Genomic DNA, 18790 nt, shown 5'->3' with positions numbered 1-18790 from the left:
CTTCTCCCCACACCACAGCCGCCGGCTGAGGAGCAATAAGGCGTTACACCACGATTCGGGGTGTCTCACAAGCCTTTCTAGTCACTTTCTGGTTGCCGCCGGCCTGCCAGTTCAGGCAAGGGGCTGAGGGCCGCGCTGGGCCCCCGCCAGGGCCGGGGGAGCCACCCCTGCCCGGGTCGGGGCGAGGGAGCCCGCCGGGAACCGCTCCCAGCTCAGCCCGCGGCCCCGCTTACATCAAACCGAGTTTTTCCTTAGGGCGAGTCTCGAGTCTTTCCTCTCCCCGCCGGGCCGGGGCAGCCGGGCCGGGGCAGCCGCTCTCCCGCCTGCCGGGGCCGGGGAGGGCAGCGCCGGCAGCGCCCGCCGCGCCCGCCGTCCCACAAAGTTTTCTTTTTAAAAAAAAAGCTTTTTTCCCCCCGCTTTCTCCGCGTGAAAAGCCCCGGCGTGCCCCAGCAGCCCCCACCCCGCCGCCTCCCCTCACGGCGGGGCAGGTGCCCGCGGGGCGGCCAGGCCGAAGCGGCAGCAAAGCCACGGTACCTCCTGCGTCTCGGGGCCGGCGGGGTCCCTGCGGCCGTGCCGCCGCCGCCGCCGCCGCCTCCTCCTCCTCCTCCTCCGCCTCCTCCTCCGGCGCCGCCCGCCCGCCCGCCTCGCTCTGCGGCGTGGGAGGCGGAGGGAGGGAGGAAGGAAAAGGAGCGGGGCAGCGGCGCGGCGCCTCCTCCGCCACCGGGCCCGCGGGCCGGCGCAGGGCCCGCCCGGCTCCTCTCGGGGCCCCGGCCAGGGCGAGGGGCTGCGTCTCGCCGGGGGCGGCTGAGGGTGACGGGCCGCGGGCCGCAGGCCTCGCACGGCCCCTCGCCCTCCTGCCCTGGGCAGACCGCTCCCGCTGCCCGCCGGCGAGCCCCGGGCACGGAGCCCGTCCCGCCGAGGGGGACGGGGAGGGAGGGAGGGAGGGAGGGAGGGAGAGCCTGAGGGGGGGCACCGGGCAGCCCCGCTCCTGGGCTCCTTCCCCAGCCGGGACGCACTCATCCATCGGTGGCTGGGGCCCGCCCGCTCCCCGGGCAGCCCCTACGCGGGCTTTAGCTCTTTGGCTTTGGGGTTTTTTAGGAAAAAGCAGGCTGTGGGAGTGCGGGACCTGAAGCAGGACCCTCTCTCTCTCAGCTACAGAGCCTCGCCCTCACAACCAGCCGCCACGTAGCTCCCCAGGCCGGGGCACCCGGCGGGCAGTGGCGCACACGGCAGCGCTGCCCATCTCCTCTCTGCGCGACGGAGGCCTGGCCTTACCGAGAACAGAGTTGATCCGAGATCTCTGCCTTTGAAAGTTGCTCCTTCCCCGGATCTCGGCGTGAGTTTGCTCCTCTTTGGAAAAGCAAAGCGAGATTGCCCCCTTTCTTCGGAAGTGTGAGCCATGCCGCGCTCCAGCTGGCGTCCAGCGTTGCACATGGCTTTTCCCCATCACCAACCCGTTCAGGTACCGGGAACCTCTCACAAGCCTGGTACTGCTTTATTTTCCACCCATTGGACCTACTAAGAAAAGACCATTTCTGCATGCCTTTTGCTTTGTTATTCATAATGATTCTGTAAATTACACACAGGGTTTTTTTTCTTCCCTGGTCCATACCAAGAAGTGGGGTCTCTGATGATTGCTGGAGGATGGAAAAAGCCATATCCATTCACTGAATGGCTGCTGCAGCCTGAGATTTGCCTAGGGTGTTTCTTTGACGTGATTATGGAGACATAGAGAGGATGGGTGTTCACCGGTGCTCTTACCTGGGTTCAGGTCCCCATTAATCTGCTTTTAGCTGCAGCCATAGCAGCATCACCTGTTTTTAGCACCCCTTCCACCTCCTACCCAGCCTGCTGTCTTTTATGCCTCACAACCTGGCTCTTACCCCGACCTTTCTTACAGCTTTTTTAGCACAATTGTTTGAAAACCCACTAAAATAACTTTTTTCCTTTATTTTGATAGAGACTTTCCCTAGCAAGAATTCCTCCACACATTCAAGCCAAATTTTTTTTCTTCTTTTTTTCCCCCAAATCTCATCCCTCTCCCTGGCTTATATCTCCATTGATTATGCCACTCACAGTAACTCCTTTGTATCTCCAGCCTTCCTCCTCCTAAAGTCTCAAAGCTTCCGAGTGATGCTGTTAGCAAGTGGAAAATTCAAGGAGTTTGGCTTGGCCTGTGTGGGGAGATGACAGGTATTTCTCATATGTGTATCGGATGGGAAGAGAGTTAAAAGACAATGGTATCGGTATGTGCTTGCTCTCTGTCTACATTACAGACGAGGGAAATAAGACAGGAATGGGAACGCATTTAGCAGAGTCATACTAGTGGTGGATGTGTCTCAAAGGGGTTTAGGAAGCAGCCAGACCAAGGCAGGACGCCCCACCTGGTGGCGTGGTCCCTTCAAATTCTCCATTTTGAGGCTCACCTCAGAAGGCAAAAAGGGTCTATCGGACTTCGAACTGGAAGAAGCTGTGCTTGCCCCTGCCAGCTGCAGCTCTGCTCTCCTTCCCCTTCCGCTTACTGTAAACGGCACAACTTATCAAAGCGACTGCTTAAAAGGCAAGCTGACAGACGCACGCTCCAGCTTTTACGTGCAGAGCATTGACCACACTTCGGCACGTTGCTTTTTTAAAATAGGCTATTCTTCACAAGGTGCAGAAGTGAATCCAAGTTCAGATTCCTTCACGCTCCCCCTGTGAGATACTGAATCCCCAGATACACCCATGCAAACACGCACTCTGCGTTCAATTCTGCCACGTGGAAAAGGTACCTCGAAATTATGTTGTCTCTTGTGAGCCTGGCGCACGTTTCCATGTGGGAACTACCGCTGGGTCACTGAATCAAGGGGAACAGACACAACGCTGTTCTAGGAAGAGCCCCCTGTAACTAGACCAACACAGGGCCATTTTGTTTTAGAAGCATGAAACTGTAACCCTTTCCAGTGTTTATTTTTATTGACACAATGGGCCAAATTCAGAGTGAAATAAAAAACAGGAGGATTGAGTTGAGTGGAAGTTGCTTGCTGATGGAAGGGGTCTTAACACATGGAATTATCTTAAAGCACTAATCAGTGTAAATAAAAAAGCATTCAAGTTACTCCTCGGTTAAAATGAGTAAAGTCAATAGAAGTTTCCTGCTCCCCCACCTTGCTTTCTGAGCAATATCAATATGTAGCATTTAGAAACCATTTCACAAAGTTAAACATTTATTAGGAACAAGAACTATTACAAAAAGATACCCATAGTCTAAATATATACATGAGGTTTAAACATAGCATTTTCATGTATCTTTAGCTATAAAAATACATTAGATTAACTGTCTCCTAATTTATAAATATACTTCTTTTTTTTCTTTTTTTTTTTTAAAGTAGTATTTCATATGAAAGCCTTACTGTGCAATGAAAGAATATATACCCTCTAAGGGGTTATTTTAAAGTTAGTGTCTAGTGTTATATAACTTAGAAAATTCAGTGTGTAGAGTCAAACCCTGATTTATACAATAAGAGATACATTGATTTTTTAAAAACTTGATAAGGGGAGAAAAAGAGGTGAAATATATATCGTACATATAAAGCCAGAATACTAGGATTTTAAGAATTTCAGATGATTTCAGTTTCAGCCACTGTTTATCAAAAATTAATACAGAGATACATCAAGATAACCAGCCTTTTACTGTTTGCCTTACTTCCCCACTGTCTGACTGCAGCCCTAGAAAACCATCAAGTAGGCAAAAGTAAAATGTTTGTCTGAGAAGATGTTTGCGCTCTACGTGTTTTACAAAAATAGAAACTTATTTACAGTGTTCCCATTTGGCCTTTCATGGGGAAGGGAGGACATTTTCTTCACTGGACGGGGAGATTTACCTGTCGCACATATCCATGGGAGGACAGGCACCTAGGTACACACGACTGTTGGAGGTATGTCATTGAAGAAGTTAAGCAGTGTTGAAGTGCAATTTCAATGTTCACTAACTAATAAGGAAGTTTAGCCTCATGCAAACTTTTTCCATACTTATCGCCACCCACCTTCCTTTCCCCTCCAAAAAAAGGTCCGCTCATGCAACAGAACTTGTTACTGACTGGGCGTATCTGAGCAAAGGAATGTACCGGTTAAATCCTTGCTTGCATCAGACTAGAGGGTAGACCTGCATTTCTGCTTAGAGCCCTGACATCTGGAAAACTCCAGGCAGCAATCTTTACCAGTGCTCCATGGAGATCTGTTGATATGCCCTAAGGAACCTCTCTTGGTGTGCTCTCAGGGGACAATCCCAGCGAGATCAGCTATACTTCCGAACAAGCTGACACCACTAAGTCCTGCATACTTACAGCTCCTGCAGACATGGAACTTCCCGTACGTTTGCCAGTGGTTCTCAAGTACAGAATCGGGAGGAGGAGGAGGGAAAGCAGTGAACCCAGGAACTGAAGACAGCATGTGGCTTGTCATTAATGTCATAGTCATGTCTGGGCATGCAAAGAAGTTACTGCAGAAGATACTAAAGCATGAACTTGGCGTGACAGCCACTCCACGGATGCTATTCACATATGTGCATGCTTATACAACTGTAAGCAAGAGACAATTCCAGGCAGTTCATTCCTCAGTGAAGGATCAGCTACTCTGTGCTTGCCACAAGATGACAGCACTCATGAGGACAATTACTGCAAAGCCGCTGACATATTAAGTCCAGCCATAGCTTATTCCATGGTAACTGGTTTGTACACCCACATCTTTAGCACTCAGTGTGTGCTTGGGAACACCTGCCTTTTCATACTGTACTTCCAGAAATTTATTTTAAGCTACATTCATATGGGATGAAGAAGCAGTGAGAAGAGCTTATAAGTTTTACTCTCATAATAATAGCTCTGGCTCAAAAAATGAAGAGATGGTCACACAGCCTGAAAGTTACAGAGAAAGAGAGAGCAGGACAGCTTCTTGCAGCTCTTCTGCTCCCTCCCCCAGAACAGAAGGACTGGTGTGGGATGTTTTCTGTGGGTTATCTACCATGCTACGTGCTTAGCATTCAACTCTGTGTCATCACGGTAAGTACAGTGCAAAATCCTCTTGTGAAAAGTGCTATAGTGAAGGTTTGAGATACAGTTGTGACTCATTCGGAGCCACAAGGGTTAGCAAGTCAGTAACTTGCATTTGCAGCATGTGTAATGTGTGCATACCAAAACATCAGGTTCAAAGGACACTTTAAAGTCTAGCTCTGCTGGGTGAAATACTGGCCCCAAAGGAGTCCTCTAGGAAACTCCCATAAATCTCATTCAGGGCTAGAATATCACCGATATGGAGGACGCATGTATCTTTAGAGAGACCAAGATAGCTCTTTCAAAGAGAATTTCCTTACAGATCCTTCCATGAAAGCTTGCACTCCCATCCCAAACTCCAGCTGCAGTCTTCACACAAACTCCGCCAACTTCAGTCAAGTTGTATTAGCCCTGCCACTCAAGTCCATTTATGCCAAGTGAAACCCATATGCCTCTGAAGGTGTTTAACAGTCCATGCTAATTAATGGTACCAGAAGTCTTTCTAACATGCCCTTGATGTCCACGTCCTTCAGGGGTACAGTTGAATGCCGATGTCCTGCAAACACTGTGACTGACCAGCATTTTAGTCACAGGTAGCAGACAGATGTACAGCCAGGGACTTGTACAGTACAAGTGTGTGCCATGCTGCCAGTAGGGTCAGTTAAATCAGTTTTCGAAGAGCCAGTTGACAAAATGGAGTCCAGTAGATTCAGTGTTTCTAGAGGAATTAAGTTAGGTGTTTCCATTTTCCTTCCTACCCCTCCCCTCCCCCTTGCTCTGAACACGTCCCCCATGTGTCACATTCAGAGTGTCAGCATTTTAGGCCTTCTGTTTTCATGGACTCTTCTGGGAGAGTTTAATGGTGACTGTTTTCACTTCGGTATATTCTGCCAAAGCATATTCACCTCTGGAAAACGAGAGAGAGGAGGGAAAGGGACAAACAATTGTAGCATGTTAATGTGTACTTCCCTAAGATAAGAGATTTCTACACAAGTGCGTTTTAGCCACCGATCGACAGCTGCTGTAGATGACATCAGGCCATTAAAACCAGATCTGAACTGGCTTATACCAGCTATCAGTTTGGCCCACCACTTCTAATAATGGCCAAGGACATGCACATAAGTACGCACAACCACACCCTGTTGTAAAAGAAACATGGAATTCTTCTGGTCACAGTAACCCACAAGATGACACCTTGTGACTCTCTGCCTAGTGAAAACCCAGTGCTGTTGTGAGAACCCATAGAAGAAACATCCACGTAAACATAGTTATCAGGGCTTAGATAGTAATTAAAGTTACTTGTTCACTGAAAGTAAGCGTCTATCTACAAGATACCATATAATCAAGAGGGCACAGTTGCTCCAGAAACCCATGCTGATGACAGAGCCCACCACTGCATTATGTCTTAGTTGGTGGAAACTGGCTCTATTCCCATGCCTTGCCCAAGGGATAAACCCCTGACATCCTTTAATTAACCAGGCAGTCAGGCAAAGTAAACCATAAGGTCTCAATATATATGTCCCATTCGAGGATTCATTCATTTGCTGTGCTTAGCAAGTGAGGCATCTGAATGTCTCAGAGCAGCAGATGCACCAGAACAGCTACTGGAAATGGTTCCTGGAAATAAATCTGGCTTATGCAAGAAAAGGTGCATTAGATTCCTCTGAAGAATCTTATGAACGGTGTAATAAAACCTGCCTCTCTCCTATACAAGAAGAAAATTAAGATTTAAGACAATTTCTCAGCTCTACCTCTAACTTATAGGGTGACCTTGGTTTAAAAATTGCTGGGTTAGTAGAGCTGGAATGTCTTGTAGCCATGCTGCAACAGGCCAGGCTGAGGAAGAGGGACAGAGGGTCCTTCTGTAATTTAGTAGCAAGCTTGGAAGGTGGGAGGTAGAATGATCTCAGAGATCATTCCTTGTTCTACCTCCAACATTAGAAAGTCAGTGGTGGGAAGAGGTCCAACTAGGAGCAATGATACAGCAGTCAAGGGAGGCCCAGATACCGCCATATAAAGATGGAGGAGGTTTGGGGTGGACACCAGTGTCCCCAGCCAAGGTGCCATACTTCTCCCTTGATCTAAAAATCTAACTAGTAAGGAAAAATGCTGGCAAGTGGAACTGACTGAACTGGAGTTATGAAGAGCTTATAAAACAGATGAAGGTACTCCTGAAGGCTCACGCTCTCACTTCTGTGCTTTACATCCACACTGTACCGGCTTAGCACCTCCCTGTGCAGCGTAGTGCAAGCCTGATAGTTTAAAAGCAAACTCAACAAATACTGTTCAGAGAGTCACAACTGTTATTGCATTCACCATCCACATATAAACAAAATATTGAGCAAAACTTACAGTTCTCTGCCATTGCCTGACATTTTAAAGCCACCAAAAGGAGCCTGTGCATAGAGCGCATTGTAACAGTTGATCCTACAATAAAACCATCAATTGTAAAAAGACAATTCAATACCAAGGAGAAGCAAGATGACGACAACAACAACAATACAAAAAAGGCTGAAATTTGTCAGTTTTCTCTTTATACAGTTCATTCACTTGAGAAATCAGATTTTAGCAATAAAATCTTATTTTGCTACAGAAACAGAAAACATTTGAGCAGTACTGAGTCTGGCCCACATCTTACTTCAGAGCCTCTAATGGCTAAGACATTCATGCTTGAGCTGGAATTTATGCTGTGCTCAGAGCCGTGCTTAAAATAAATAGTCCAACCTATTCCCTAGTTTAATGAAGCACATTCTGAAGTGAACACGTTTACTCAGAAAGCTGTCTAAACACTCGCAAGCAGGCCCCACCATCCACTTCCAGGTACAGAAAAAAGTTAAGACTGCATTAGACAATTGTGTTGCAGTAAAATGAAAGCGCTAGCCCCATTTCTATAGACACTAAGTAGAAAAAGCTAATGCAGATACTTCCTCAGCATTTCAGTAAGATCAAATGACTGAAGAGAGACAGGTATGGCTTGGTGCTGAAGGACTGCCCCTTCACATACCTACAGCACATGTATCCTTCAAAGCCCAACATCCCATTTTTATGCAAATATTACTCAGAGGCAGATTCTTCTGGCACCAGCTCTTCAAATCAATCCTCTGTATGCATCAGAATCAGACATCAGATCAAATTCCTATCTTTAGTGGGAAAAAAATCAGGATTCCATCTTTAAAACGATTCTAATATAAAATCAGAAATTTTGTAAGCAAAAAAAGCTACTTATCTTTCTGACAGTGGTGTGATGCCATCTACTGTCCATACTGTATCTGTGCATCTAAGACCCCATTGACGCTACCTAAAGATCATAAGAATTGCTTTTTCTACATACAGGATTTTGAAAGGCATCATGTCTGGTGGAACTCACTACAACCCCTACATTTTCAGAGTTTTTCAGATGAAGAACTACATCGATTGAATGAAAAAACAGTCCATTTCTCACCAGACTGTCTGGTCCTCACTACCTTATTTTGATGAATGGATGTTGCTTCTGAGCAGAATATCAAGAATTAAGCAGACTCCTAATACACCATACCTCCAGCACTTACACATGATTCCAAATCATACATCCCTCTCCCCTCCCAGGAAACAAAATCCCAACACACACTACTTACCAGACAGTTCCCGACTGCAATGCAGAAGCTAGCGTTAATGCTCTGTCCAGATTCTTTGTGAACACTGCGGCCGTAAGCCCATACTCAGTACTGTTGGCTCTTCTTATGACCTCTTCTATACTCTTGAACTTCATAATTGGCTGAACTGGCCCAAAAATCTGCACATATCAATTAAACATTTAGTACAGGAAAGCCTTTGCTAATCATAGTAATTTTGAAATAATCAGAATCAGATGCTGTGTTTGGATACTATATTTAAAATGTTACATCCTAGCCTTCTAGAAGTCGCTGATAGAGTCTTTTAAAAACTACTAATTAAACTGACTTCAGAGGAAGTACAGTGATGTGGTGTGGTAGTTAATATATGCTAAGATCCAACAATGAACGGATCATCTATAACAATCAAAGTAAGCAGAGTTCGATCTGGACAAGTTTCAAATGATTCATCCTTACTCCACTTACAACTCTCCTTTTGAACTCAGAAGTTGAGTGTACTCAAGAAGTAATTAATATATTTCAAGGATTGCAAGTTTTCTTCCTTGGTTTTAACTCTGATTTTGTCATTGTACGCAGCTTATTTGCATGCAGTGCATTTACCATGTATCTGTTTGACCACAAACTCGGCTTCCCAGGTTGCCAGTATAAAGGCAGCCGGCGTACACAATACTTCCCAGTTTCTGGGATGGAGTCTTTCATCAAGTGCAGTATCAAAGCTGGGGCTCTTTCCTGGCCTGCATGGTCTTGCAGTACCATAAACCCCCACCGAAGGTGAGATACAATCATCTCACTTGTGCCACCTTGAGGGCCAGGCTAAGCAGTTTGCCCAGCCTTTAGGCTCATGCAAGTGTTTCTAAATGTCTTTGTTTTGGGAGATCCAGGTGCTTAACTGGAGCCTTGATCCTAGGCCGAGGATGAACATGCATTTTCAACAAAACTGCAAATGAATGAAACTGGGTAAGCTTCATGAATCACAACTTGGGATTTGGAGCCAGTTCATTAAAAAAAGGCCTGTCATGGGATTTTCAGCTCTTATTCCCTCTATTTTTAGAATGTAACTCATGTCCAGACTGACTGATATCTTTCCCAGGTTCCTTAGAGATTCTGTGGCAGATCTGAGACATCTAAACATTTTGCCAGGAGTGAACAGTAAGCCGCCCCATAAAAAGCTCTAGGCTAAACTATAAAATACAAGTGCCAGTTAGATTTTGGCAACTACTTATTTTCCATTGGGGAACATGATGAAAAGTAGATTAACTTCTATTCCAAAGGAATATCACAGGATCTAATCACATGCAGCTTGTTCAATTTTTCTGTATATGAATAATGAAAGCCAGAGTATTAGATCTGCACTTTGCTGGCTTCGACCATGTTTTCATATAGGAAAAAAATGGTCAGCCTCAGGCGATTTCACCATGAGAATGGAATCTGGGATTATTTCAGATGCTAAGGCTACTTGAGAAAAGTTCTTCAGTGGCCGTATAGCAGGGCCATTCCTTCCCTCCTCACCAGCTTCAGGTCCCAGAGTTCTTGTCCCACCTTTCTGCAATAAAGCAACTCCTTTTTTACAAAGTAGTGGAGCAAGAACACACATTATATTGTCCTCTGTCACTCTGAATCAGCATGTACCACAGCTGAGCAATTTCAAGTCCACTCAGTAGGAGGTGCGTAAGAGCTCACAGCACGCACAACTATCCGTCTGCGCAGAGTGGGAGAGCTTAACTCTGTCTTTAGAAAACCCTCAAACTTCAGGGCAAAGAATACGTAGACCTGCTCCAGCCTGCCACAGTTTCAGTTATTTTAATTCAGTTACTTATATTTAAAGTCAAGGATTCAGACAGAATCCGTCACCACTATTTCTTATTCAGAAGCAGCATTTATAGCCGCTGTACCTAGGTAAGGCTTGTGCTTGTATTTTGCAGTATATCAAGTTCTCCTGAAATGAGACCCAAAAGCTTTAGGGTAGTATTATCTACTATGTTCTTATCTGGTCTTGTTATTGTCCGGCGAGTACACTCACAGGGCTACTTCCCTTTTAGAAAACCGAACAAAATGAGGGAAAGCAGCAAGGCATTACAAAGGGCTGGCAAACAGACACCTATTAATTGCATTAAAATTGCTGCCAAAACATTTTGACAGCTTTTTGCCTGTCCTGCTCTCCCCCTTCTCCTTTCACAATTCGCACACACGCACACACATATACACTCCAAATTGAAGCCCACCTTGCAGACACTCCATTAGTAGAATGGATTTCAGCATTAGGCAGTTGTTAGGACGCTGAAGTAAGTGAAGCTTCTATTCTCCTCTCAGGTTTTCACTTCAAACCACAACCATACCTCTTTTCTTTCCTATTTACAGTAGTAAATGCTTATAAAGGTTCAGGTGACTTGTACTGTACCTCTTCTTTGGCGATACGCATGTTGTCCGTGACCTCCGAAAACACAGTGGGTTTTATAAACAGGCCTCTGTCTTCAATGGCAAGACCCCCACACTCCAGCTTCGCCCCTTCTTTCTTCCCACTTTCTATCAGCTCCAGGATTTTATCAAACTGTTTTTGGTCAATCTGTCAGACACAAAAGAAAAAGAAACAGACAGCAGTGCCTTTATTATCACTGTTCCAGAGACGGGAGTCATGGTACGTGGCCCAGGGGCACATTTGCAGGGCACTGTCAAACTGGGTAAGTTTACATCTCATTTTATGATGTGGCAGTCAGGCAATAAGCAGGCTGAAAGACAGGACATGGGCATAGCCCTGAGGCACAGAAAACAGAAGGTGAAGTTATATGTGATAGTTCAATCTGATCTAATAGCTTGCTGCCACATGGAGGGGGTGTCCCCACTCTCCCTTCCTCCGCATCCTGGATGTGCACTCCCACAGCTCACCTCGCTCCAGCTCTGGGACTTACTGACCTTCTCCATGCACTGACTTAGCTCAGGAGCACCATGAGAACAGCCTGAGATGGGTTTTGCTGGGCTAGCAACCTCAGTCAGCTCAGCAGGGGACCTGACCAGCAGCAGAATCAGTGCAAGGGAAGGAGAATCAAGGTATATAAACTATTATGTCAGCTTTGCCGTAACGTGCAGCTTCACCCACAGCTATCTGTCCCCAGCTGGAAGAACCCAGCAAGCTCTGCCTCCATCTCTTTCCACACACGCACGCTATATGAACAGCCTCAAAGACAAGCCCTGTTAGTGGGGTGACTTCAGAACAACTACTGCACCGAAGCCGTACTTCTAAAATCAGAATCACCTTTCATGGATCTTAGAGGCTAGTACCATCCCAGGATTTTTTGGTTGTCTGGACTGGGAACTATATCCTCACTTTTAACTACCAACCTTGTCTAACTCCTCCCCACCCACACCTAAATATGCAGCAATCTCAAATAGCGAGTACTGTTGTGTTATTAGCCTTTAAACCAGGGATTTCAGTAGAGATGGGGAAAGGCCAGTCTGGCTACAGGACGCTGAAGTCGCACAGCTGTGCAGCCCTGCACCAAGACTCGGAGGAGAGATCACGTACTCCACAAGCCCAGCGGGTCATGTGCTGGGAAGAGGTGCAGGAGCCCCCAGCACTTCTGATCAATACTGGTCCCTCTTTTGTGCTCCACATGCAACAGCGTACTGCAGGTATTGTCAGGTTTCAAACAAACAGATGTGGCTATGCACATGATACATAATTAAGTAATAAAACACCTCATCACAGCACGCTGCAGATGGTAAAAGACTAATGGAGACGTTTCAAAAAAGTAAAACTAACAAAAACCTTGACAAATTCATTGAGATGATTAAATAAAAGACTCCACCCACTGGTTCAAGGTGCCCTGGCAGCCTGGGAGGTTATTCTGCATGCCAGGTATCTCCAAACGCTTGTACTGGTTCAATACCCCTCCCTAGGCATCTGTTTTTATTTCAGCAGGGCCAGTTGCCAGTTGGGACTGTTTACATGGAGAGTTCCACACTCGACTCCTCCAGATTACAGACTATATCCTGTCCCTAGTTAATCCTGGCCACACGCAATCTAAGTTTTCATGCTTTTAGACAAATATCAAAGCTTCAGGAGGGTGTCCTTGGGGTACTTCTGGTACACAGCGAAAACAGAGAACAGCACATCTCCTGCCACACAGATGTGTGTCTCACATGCGCTGTGGACAGCTTGTACTAAATGCTCATGTTCTCTCATGTGTTAAGACGCTACCCAAGAAAACACACGAAACATGCTACTGCACAAGGAAATGTGTGCCCTCATGTAGGATACAGACTGTCACATAGTAAGTTTGGCAGGTGTCATACATATTGTCTATTTGTCTGGTTGCTTAGTTGCCAAACGTAAATAATTTGAAAATATCTGCAAGTGTGATCCAGACCAATCCAGTTCATCCACTTCACATCACAGAAAACAAAACAAGGATATTTATACAGCTGTAACTTGTTGCAAGGCAAACTATAGTTAGATGAAAAGACACTGGGGAAAGAAAACATTTGTAAAAATGACATGCAAGGGTGGAACTGTTTGTCATTGTAACTAGAGCTTGCAAGGCTTGTTTAAATTATGTCCCCTACTCCACTATTATTTATGGTTCAAGCAGTGACTGCTGTTAAAAACACATGATCTGCTAGAGCAAATTCTACTATTTGTCCATCTAATTCAAAAGAGAGGAAGGCTTTTAAGGATCACTGCAAAGCTGGAAATCTGAGAACCCCCAAATCTTTGTATCTTGCTTCATTTAAGTCAAGACTGCAAGGAGCAGTTTTTCCTTTTCCAAACCTAGCATTTGTAATCCTACAGAATAACCCCACAACTGCGTCCAACTGACTGCTGGCCCCATACACTTTCTACTTATATATTTTACTTTCACGCTTTAATCCTAAAGTACACAAATGTCTACAGTCTAAGGAAAATATTCATCATCTTAAAAATCAAACCATAGGTTTTGGGCTGAAAAACTTCTGGCTAGCAAGTGCCACGAGGCAGCCTTAGTGCTTATTTCCTTCCTGTAGACCAGGCCTTATAGTCCACAAATCCCAGTATTTGGGGTTCTACAGTAACAAAACTAGTCTAGTCTTGTTCTAATCTAATCCCTGTTCTAGTCCACCAGGACATTAGTCTCATCTAATGCAGTCTGCTGTTCACAATTGTATAATGCACTGGTTAACCAGTTTGCCATCTGTGCAGATTTACTTTATTACTTCCTATGATACAGTTCACAGGAATCCAAAGTTTAAAAATGCCCTTGGTCTGCATTTGAGGTTGGCACTCCACTCAAACGGTCCTGATCACCCCTCAGGTTTCTTGTGGTGTCCTTTGAATTCCAGCCAGCCAACACAGTCAGACACATGTGAGTTTTGGAGAAGTCTCATGGGAAGCATGCCTCATTTCTGTTTAAAGTCAATACTGTTTAAATTTGACCTAATTTTGATCAGAGCAGTGCAGTTTGTATCAGCATAACCCAATACTGCAGCTGACACAGTCCTTTCCCCACACCCATGCCACAAGCATCCCTGCCAGTGCACAGTAATCCACATCAGGGAACTGACCTGAGTAAAACCTTTCTTCCTCACTTCCAAAAAGGCTGGATTAGACCTGGATCAGCCAATTCCCCAAACTAGTTCATAAGTGCAGTGCAATATAGGCACAAACAGCTGCAGACAGAACCACTTTTCCAGGACTAGCTTGCATCACCTTTAAGCTCTTGTGGAACAGTTTTGTCTGTCACCCCATGCTGTCTTGCACCTGGTCGTCTCAGCAGCTACTTAGAGCACTATGCTCAGCCGTGGTGCGGCTTGGTTTCACAGAGCACTAGCTCAAAGTCTGGACTGCAGAGGCTCTCCCATTTTAGACTTTCCGAACTCTCTATAAGTTGCAGGTCCTGTTGTCTGGCTACGAGCACTTGGAGCTGATGTAGGACCAAAAGATCATGGGCTACAACCACTGTCAGCCTAAAGGCTGGCTCCAACTCCTTCCCACTGTTGGCTTCTAAACCAGGGATTATCCCAGAATGGGGTCTACACAGCAGCACGTGGCCATATTTGTAATGCTGTTGTGGCTGTTCACCCTGACCCACACAGAAGGAGAATAAAAGCAACAGCCTGGATCTGAAGCAACTGAGGCCTGACTGGGAGACATAAAGAAGAAGAAAGATTATTTTTCCTGGTGATTCTTCCCTTACCCATCAGTTCAAGATAAAAAAACCCTCACAGCAGAGCAGGTTACTTCAGGAACGGAAGAAAAATTTGATCTGGAAGCTTCACATTTGAACAGTAACTTGTGGGCAGGTGTGAATCTCTGCTACTTTTGGAGGTATTTTAAGCCCTTGTGACACTGCATCATTTCTCTCTTTTGCTTGAATTTCTGTGTCTTGCATCTTACAGCATGGGCTCCAGAGAGCGAGCAACCATAGCTGCAGAGGAAGTGGTTGTTCCTTTGCAGTGGCAGCTACATGAAAGCTTTGGGTTTAACAGTTTCCTCCCACTCTCTCAACACCTTCCCATCTTGGGCTTGACGGTTGCATGCAGAGAAGTTCAGGTGTGTGTGTGGGTGTGCTATCTCTTCTAGCTCCAAGTGTAACAGGTAAGCCAGAACAGGGAAAGAGAACAGATGGGCCATATTTAAAATCTGACCAGATGCTTCTATTCTGACTTACTCTTACTCTTAATTATAGCTCTGTATGCAAAAAGTCTCCCTTAAGCCACAGCAGCAACACCAGAACATGGTGCTCTGCCATAGTGCTCACTGGGAAGTGCTCTGACAGCCCAGCAAGAGCTGGGAGCACGGATGAACTGAAATAAGCAGCCCAGTTCTACATGGTCTGCTCACTGCAGAGTGTTTCACCCTTTAAAACCTCACAACTACTCCCTATGATTTCAGAGCTGTTCTCATGAAATCAGTGGTCTCTGTCAGAGCAGCCAGGTGAACATGGTCCTGATGGGACTAACTATATATGCAGTTCACTTACTGCTACTGCTGGATAAGGTTTAAGATGATATTATATTCAAACAAACATAGAAACCAACCTGAAAAGCTCAGAGCCCTTAACAGAAGGTAGCAGCAGACCCTGAAACGGTTTGAGGGTCAGCTCGTCTCTGCTGAAGCAAGTTCCAGCATGGGATTATTTTCCTAAGATTGCTGAGCAGTTTGAAATTTCTTTCTAGGCAAGTTACAGGGATAGATGCAGCCCCAGCATGAACAGGGGACGCACATCATCTTATTGCCCATGCACGAGGACGTGCAATGAGGTTTTGCCATGCGTGGAGCATGTGTAAATGGGCCTAGATCCAGATAAGGGGAGGCAGATGTCCCCACAGTCATCCCTTCTCTGAGGGATCCTATATAGCATCAAAGAAATAAAACTCACAGTGCAGAACTGAGAACAGGAGGCCTAGGCTATAGATTTCTGGGACTCCCCCTTTATTTTTGGCAGCAAACAGTGGGCCTGTTAGAAGATCTGACCCAAGGATCATCTTCTTCCAGAGCTCTCTACCACAGCTCAGATTGCTTTGGAAGGAAAAAATAAGAGGAAAGCTCTGGAAGCATTGACGAGGCTGGTTGTGACAGCATTTTGGCCTGGTTCTTCCTCCTAATTCAGCTGAAACTTTTTCAAAGGATCAGAAAGGGGGCAAAGGAGGAGAGGGAAAGTGGGGACTCAGGAATCCCTGGGCTCTAACTACTTGTCATCACCAACACAGCCAAGTAGCTGAATGGCCGTTTCTGCAGCTGCACTCTTCTGTGCATTGCTATTGCTCGCTGCAACATGCTTTGTATTACTGTACCAGGGAGACAGCCCCTTCCATGAAGCTGGATAAGAAGTGAATTAAATACATTTGTGTTTAAAAAAATTACAACATAACATTTCAACAGTTGTGATTAATTGGTATTTAAAATAGGAAAATAAAGCCATGATACATTACTCACCCCTCAGTGCTTCTGCTGGGACCATATTTGCAAGGATAATATTTACACAAGGAAAATTAAACAAAAACACAACCAAAAACCAAACAACAACTGTTCTCGGGCACACAGTTACCTGGGGCCCTTGTTCAGTTCTGGCATCAAAGGGGTCTCCAACAAGTCGCTTCTTGGCATACTCCACGCTGCGCTTGACAAACTCCGGATATATCTGCTCCTCCACAAACACTCGCGAGGCAGCCGTGCAGCACTGCCCTTGATTGAAGAACACGCCTTGATGGGCACATTCCACTGCCAAGTCCACTGCAACACGGCCCAGGAGGGAAAAGAGTTACCACATGCACAGTTTCAGCTTTCCAGTGTTTCCAGACTTGTTTTTTCCTTTCTCGTTTGAAAGCCTCCTTAAAAAATGCTGACAATGGTCCACACCCATTGAAGGCACTCGCAAGACCTCATACCGTCCCCAAACCAGATCTCTTATTATTTCCACCCCCCTTCCTGCTTTTTGTCTCAAGGTCTAGTCTGCCACAGCCCCTGATACTTTCTTCTACAAGGACTCACTGAGGGCAGCAACCAGTTTTTCTCGCTGTGGGAATTCAGATGTGGATTCCTAGATACCACGCATTGGTTTCTGAAGACTAGTTTCAGTAGTGGTTGTTCAGAAAGCAGTGTGCCCTTCTGTTGTACAACCAGCTCAGACCAGGTCCTTGCAATGCTCACTGTTAGCAGATGGCACAAATACCGCTGGCTTTCAACCCCTGCCGTGCTGTGCAGGAGAGTGGAGAGTATTTTTCCCAAGCCCAATAGGATTTTCCAACCGCTTTGGTGGTCACAGGTTACACGTATCTCCTAGAGCTACTCACTAATGCAACAAACTCACAACAGAACAGGCAAAACGCAGACCCCCAGGATAGAGGTGAAGGCTGGATGAGATAAGGTCCTACAAAACTCTCTTGTCATAGGAATGTCTGCAGAGGGGCTGCATTTAAGAAAACTGCTTTCTCCGCTGCTTGGCTCAGGCTCTGCAGTACCGCCAACCAAAAAGAAGGCACCACAACAGCAGAAACGCACACATGGAAGATTTATCTGCAACTGCAGCCATCTCCAGGGAAGGAAACAGTATAATGGTCCGCTCATTTGCCATGGGAATGGTCCCTATGTTGGGCAAGGGCTCCAGCAAAGCAGAACTGCATCCTGCTCTTGGACAGGGGTTTCCTCCAGCCTTTGGGGTGGACGCAGTGGCAAACAACAGCCCTGCTAGCTGCCAAAGGACAGCAAAAGCACCACACTCATAGCGTCTTACAGCAAATAAACACAGCAGCCGATACTTACAGTCTGCATCGGCACACACAATGCAGGGGTTTTTCCCTCCAAGCTCTAACGTCACCCTTTTGAGGTTGCTTTTAGAAGCAGCTTCCTTGATCAGTTTTCCAACCTGTAACATTGAGACACAAAGAGGACATGAGCTGTTTCCCCTGAAAGTCTTAACTCGGCATGTCAAGTGTGATGCTAACACGGGTAGAAGAGCCTGGTGGGTGGCTGAAGCAGGTAGAAGTCAGGAATAACACGCTTAAATGATTTGAGTTTCCTACTGCTGCAATCTGTTGGGCCAAAACCAGCCCCAGAATTAAGGTCTGTTTTAGGCAGATCTGAAAGGGTGGGCTATGTGAGAGAGCTACAGGAACCGTATCCTGAAGTTATCTGCTACCCAGAGCTGCAGAACAAGGCATTTCCCACCCAGTGCAAGCTAGTGAGCAACACTGGCAATCAGTGGGGCTCCAAGGTTTATGAGTTTTACTTTTAAAAATAGGGAATTCATCTTCTTAGAGTAGATCTTGCCAAGGCAATGATAAGAACTCACTGTTCCTATCTGTTACAACTCCCATACCAGAAAGCCATGTAGAGATTTTAGGAGAAAACTACTTCTTTCTGACAGTTCAGGCTGAGCTGCTCCACATACAAGAGCAGCTGAGACATGTTACTTCCAAGGCAATACCTGCGGACATCAACAGACAAACTCCGTCAGCTCTCCGGTGGCACTTTCTGCCCAGGAACCTGCTCTGACCATCTGGTGGAATTTATCTGGCCACCCTCTCCTGAAGGGAAGGATTTACTCTGCTTCCGGAATTTAATCTAAGTAATGTCAAACTAAGTTTTTTTTCCCCCACAGAAAAATTGTTTCATTATCAAATGCTTTCCCCAAATTCTGACTGACTATGCCATTTCTTTTTTATGCTGGTAACACCAAA

At 45.9% G+C, this 18790-nt stretch overlaps 2 protein-coding genes across 2 annotated transcripts in view; both read right to left on the bottom strand.

Moving 5' to 3' along the window:
* LRRK1 (leucine rich repeat kinase 1) overlaps window positions 1-636 on the bottom strand; it is an 83106-nt gene extending 82470 nt beyond the window's left edge. Inside the window, exon 1 of the mRNA XM_087744430.1 lies at window positions 535-636. The gene's annotated coding sequence lies outside the window, so the exon portion shown is untranslated. The remainder of the gene's footprint in view (window positions 1-534) is intronic.
* Window positions 637-2933: 2297 nt separating this feature from the next.
* The window catches only part of ALDH1A3 (aldehyde dehydrogenase 1 family member A3), a 37698-nt gene continuing 21841 nt past the window's right edge, over window positions 2934-18790 (bottom strand). The window contains exons 8-13 of the mRNA XM_087743601.1: window positions 17874-17976; window positions 16660-16844; window positions 11037-11201; window positions 8642-8799; window positions 7380-7454; window positions 2934-5934 (exon numbers count right to left, since the gene is read on the bottom strand). Coding sequence (XP_087599727.1) covers window positions 5862-5934; window positions 7380-7454; window positions 8642-8799; window positions 11037-11201; window positions 16660-16844; window positions 17874-17976 — 759 coding nt within the window. The 3' untranslated portion in view covers window positions 2934-5861. The remainder of the gene's footprint in view (window positions 5935-7379; window positions 7455-8641; window positions 8800-11036; window positions 11202-16659; window positions 16845-17873; window positions 17977-18790) is intronic.

The sequence above is a fragment of the Nipponia nippon genome, unplaced genomic scaffold, assembly GCF_047370975.1.
Source record: "Nipponia nippon isolate SJK-2023a ecotype South Korea unplaced genomic scaffold, ASM4737097v1 scaffold_9, whole genome shotgun sequence".
In the NCBI taxonomy this organism is placed as follows: domain Eukaryota; kingdom Metazoa; phylum Chordata; class Aves; order Pelecaniformes; family Threskiornithidae; genus Nipponia; species Nipponia nippon.
The sequence above is the reverse complement of the archived record's forward strand: the minus strand, read 5'-3'. Positions and strand labels throughout refer to the sequence as shown.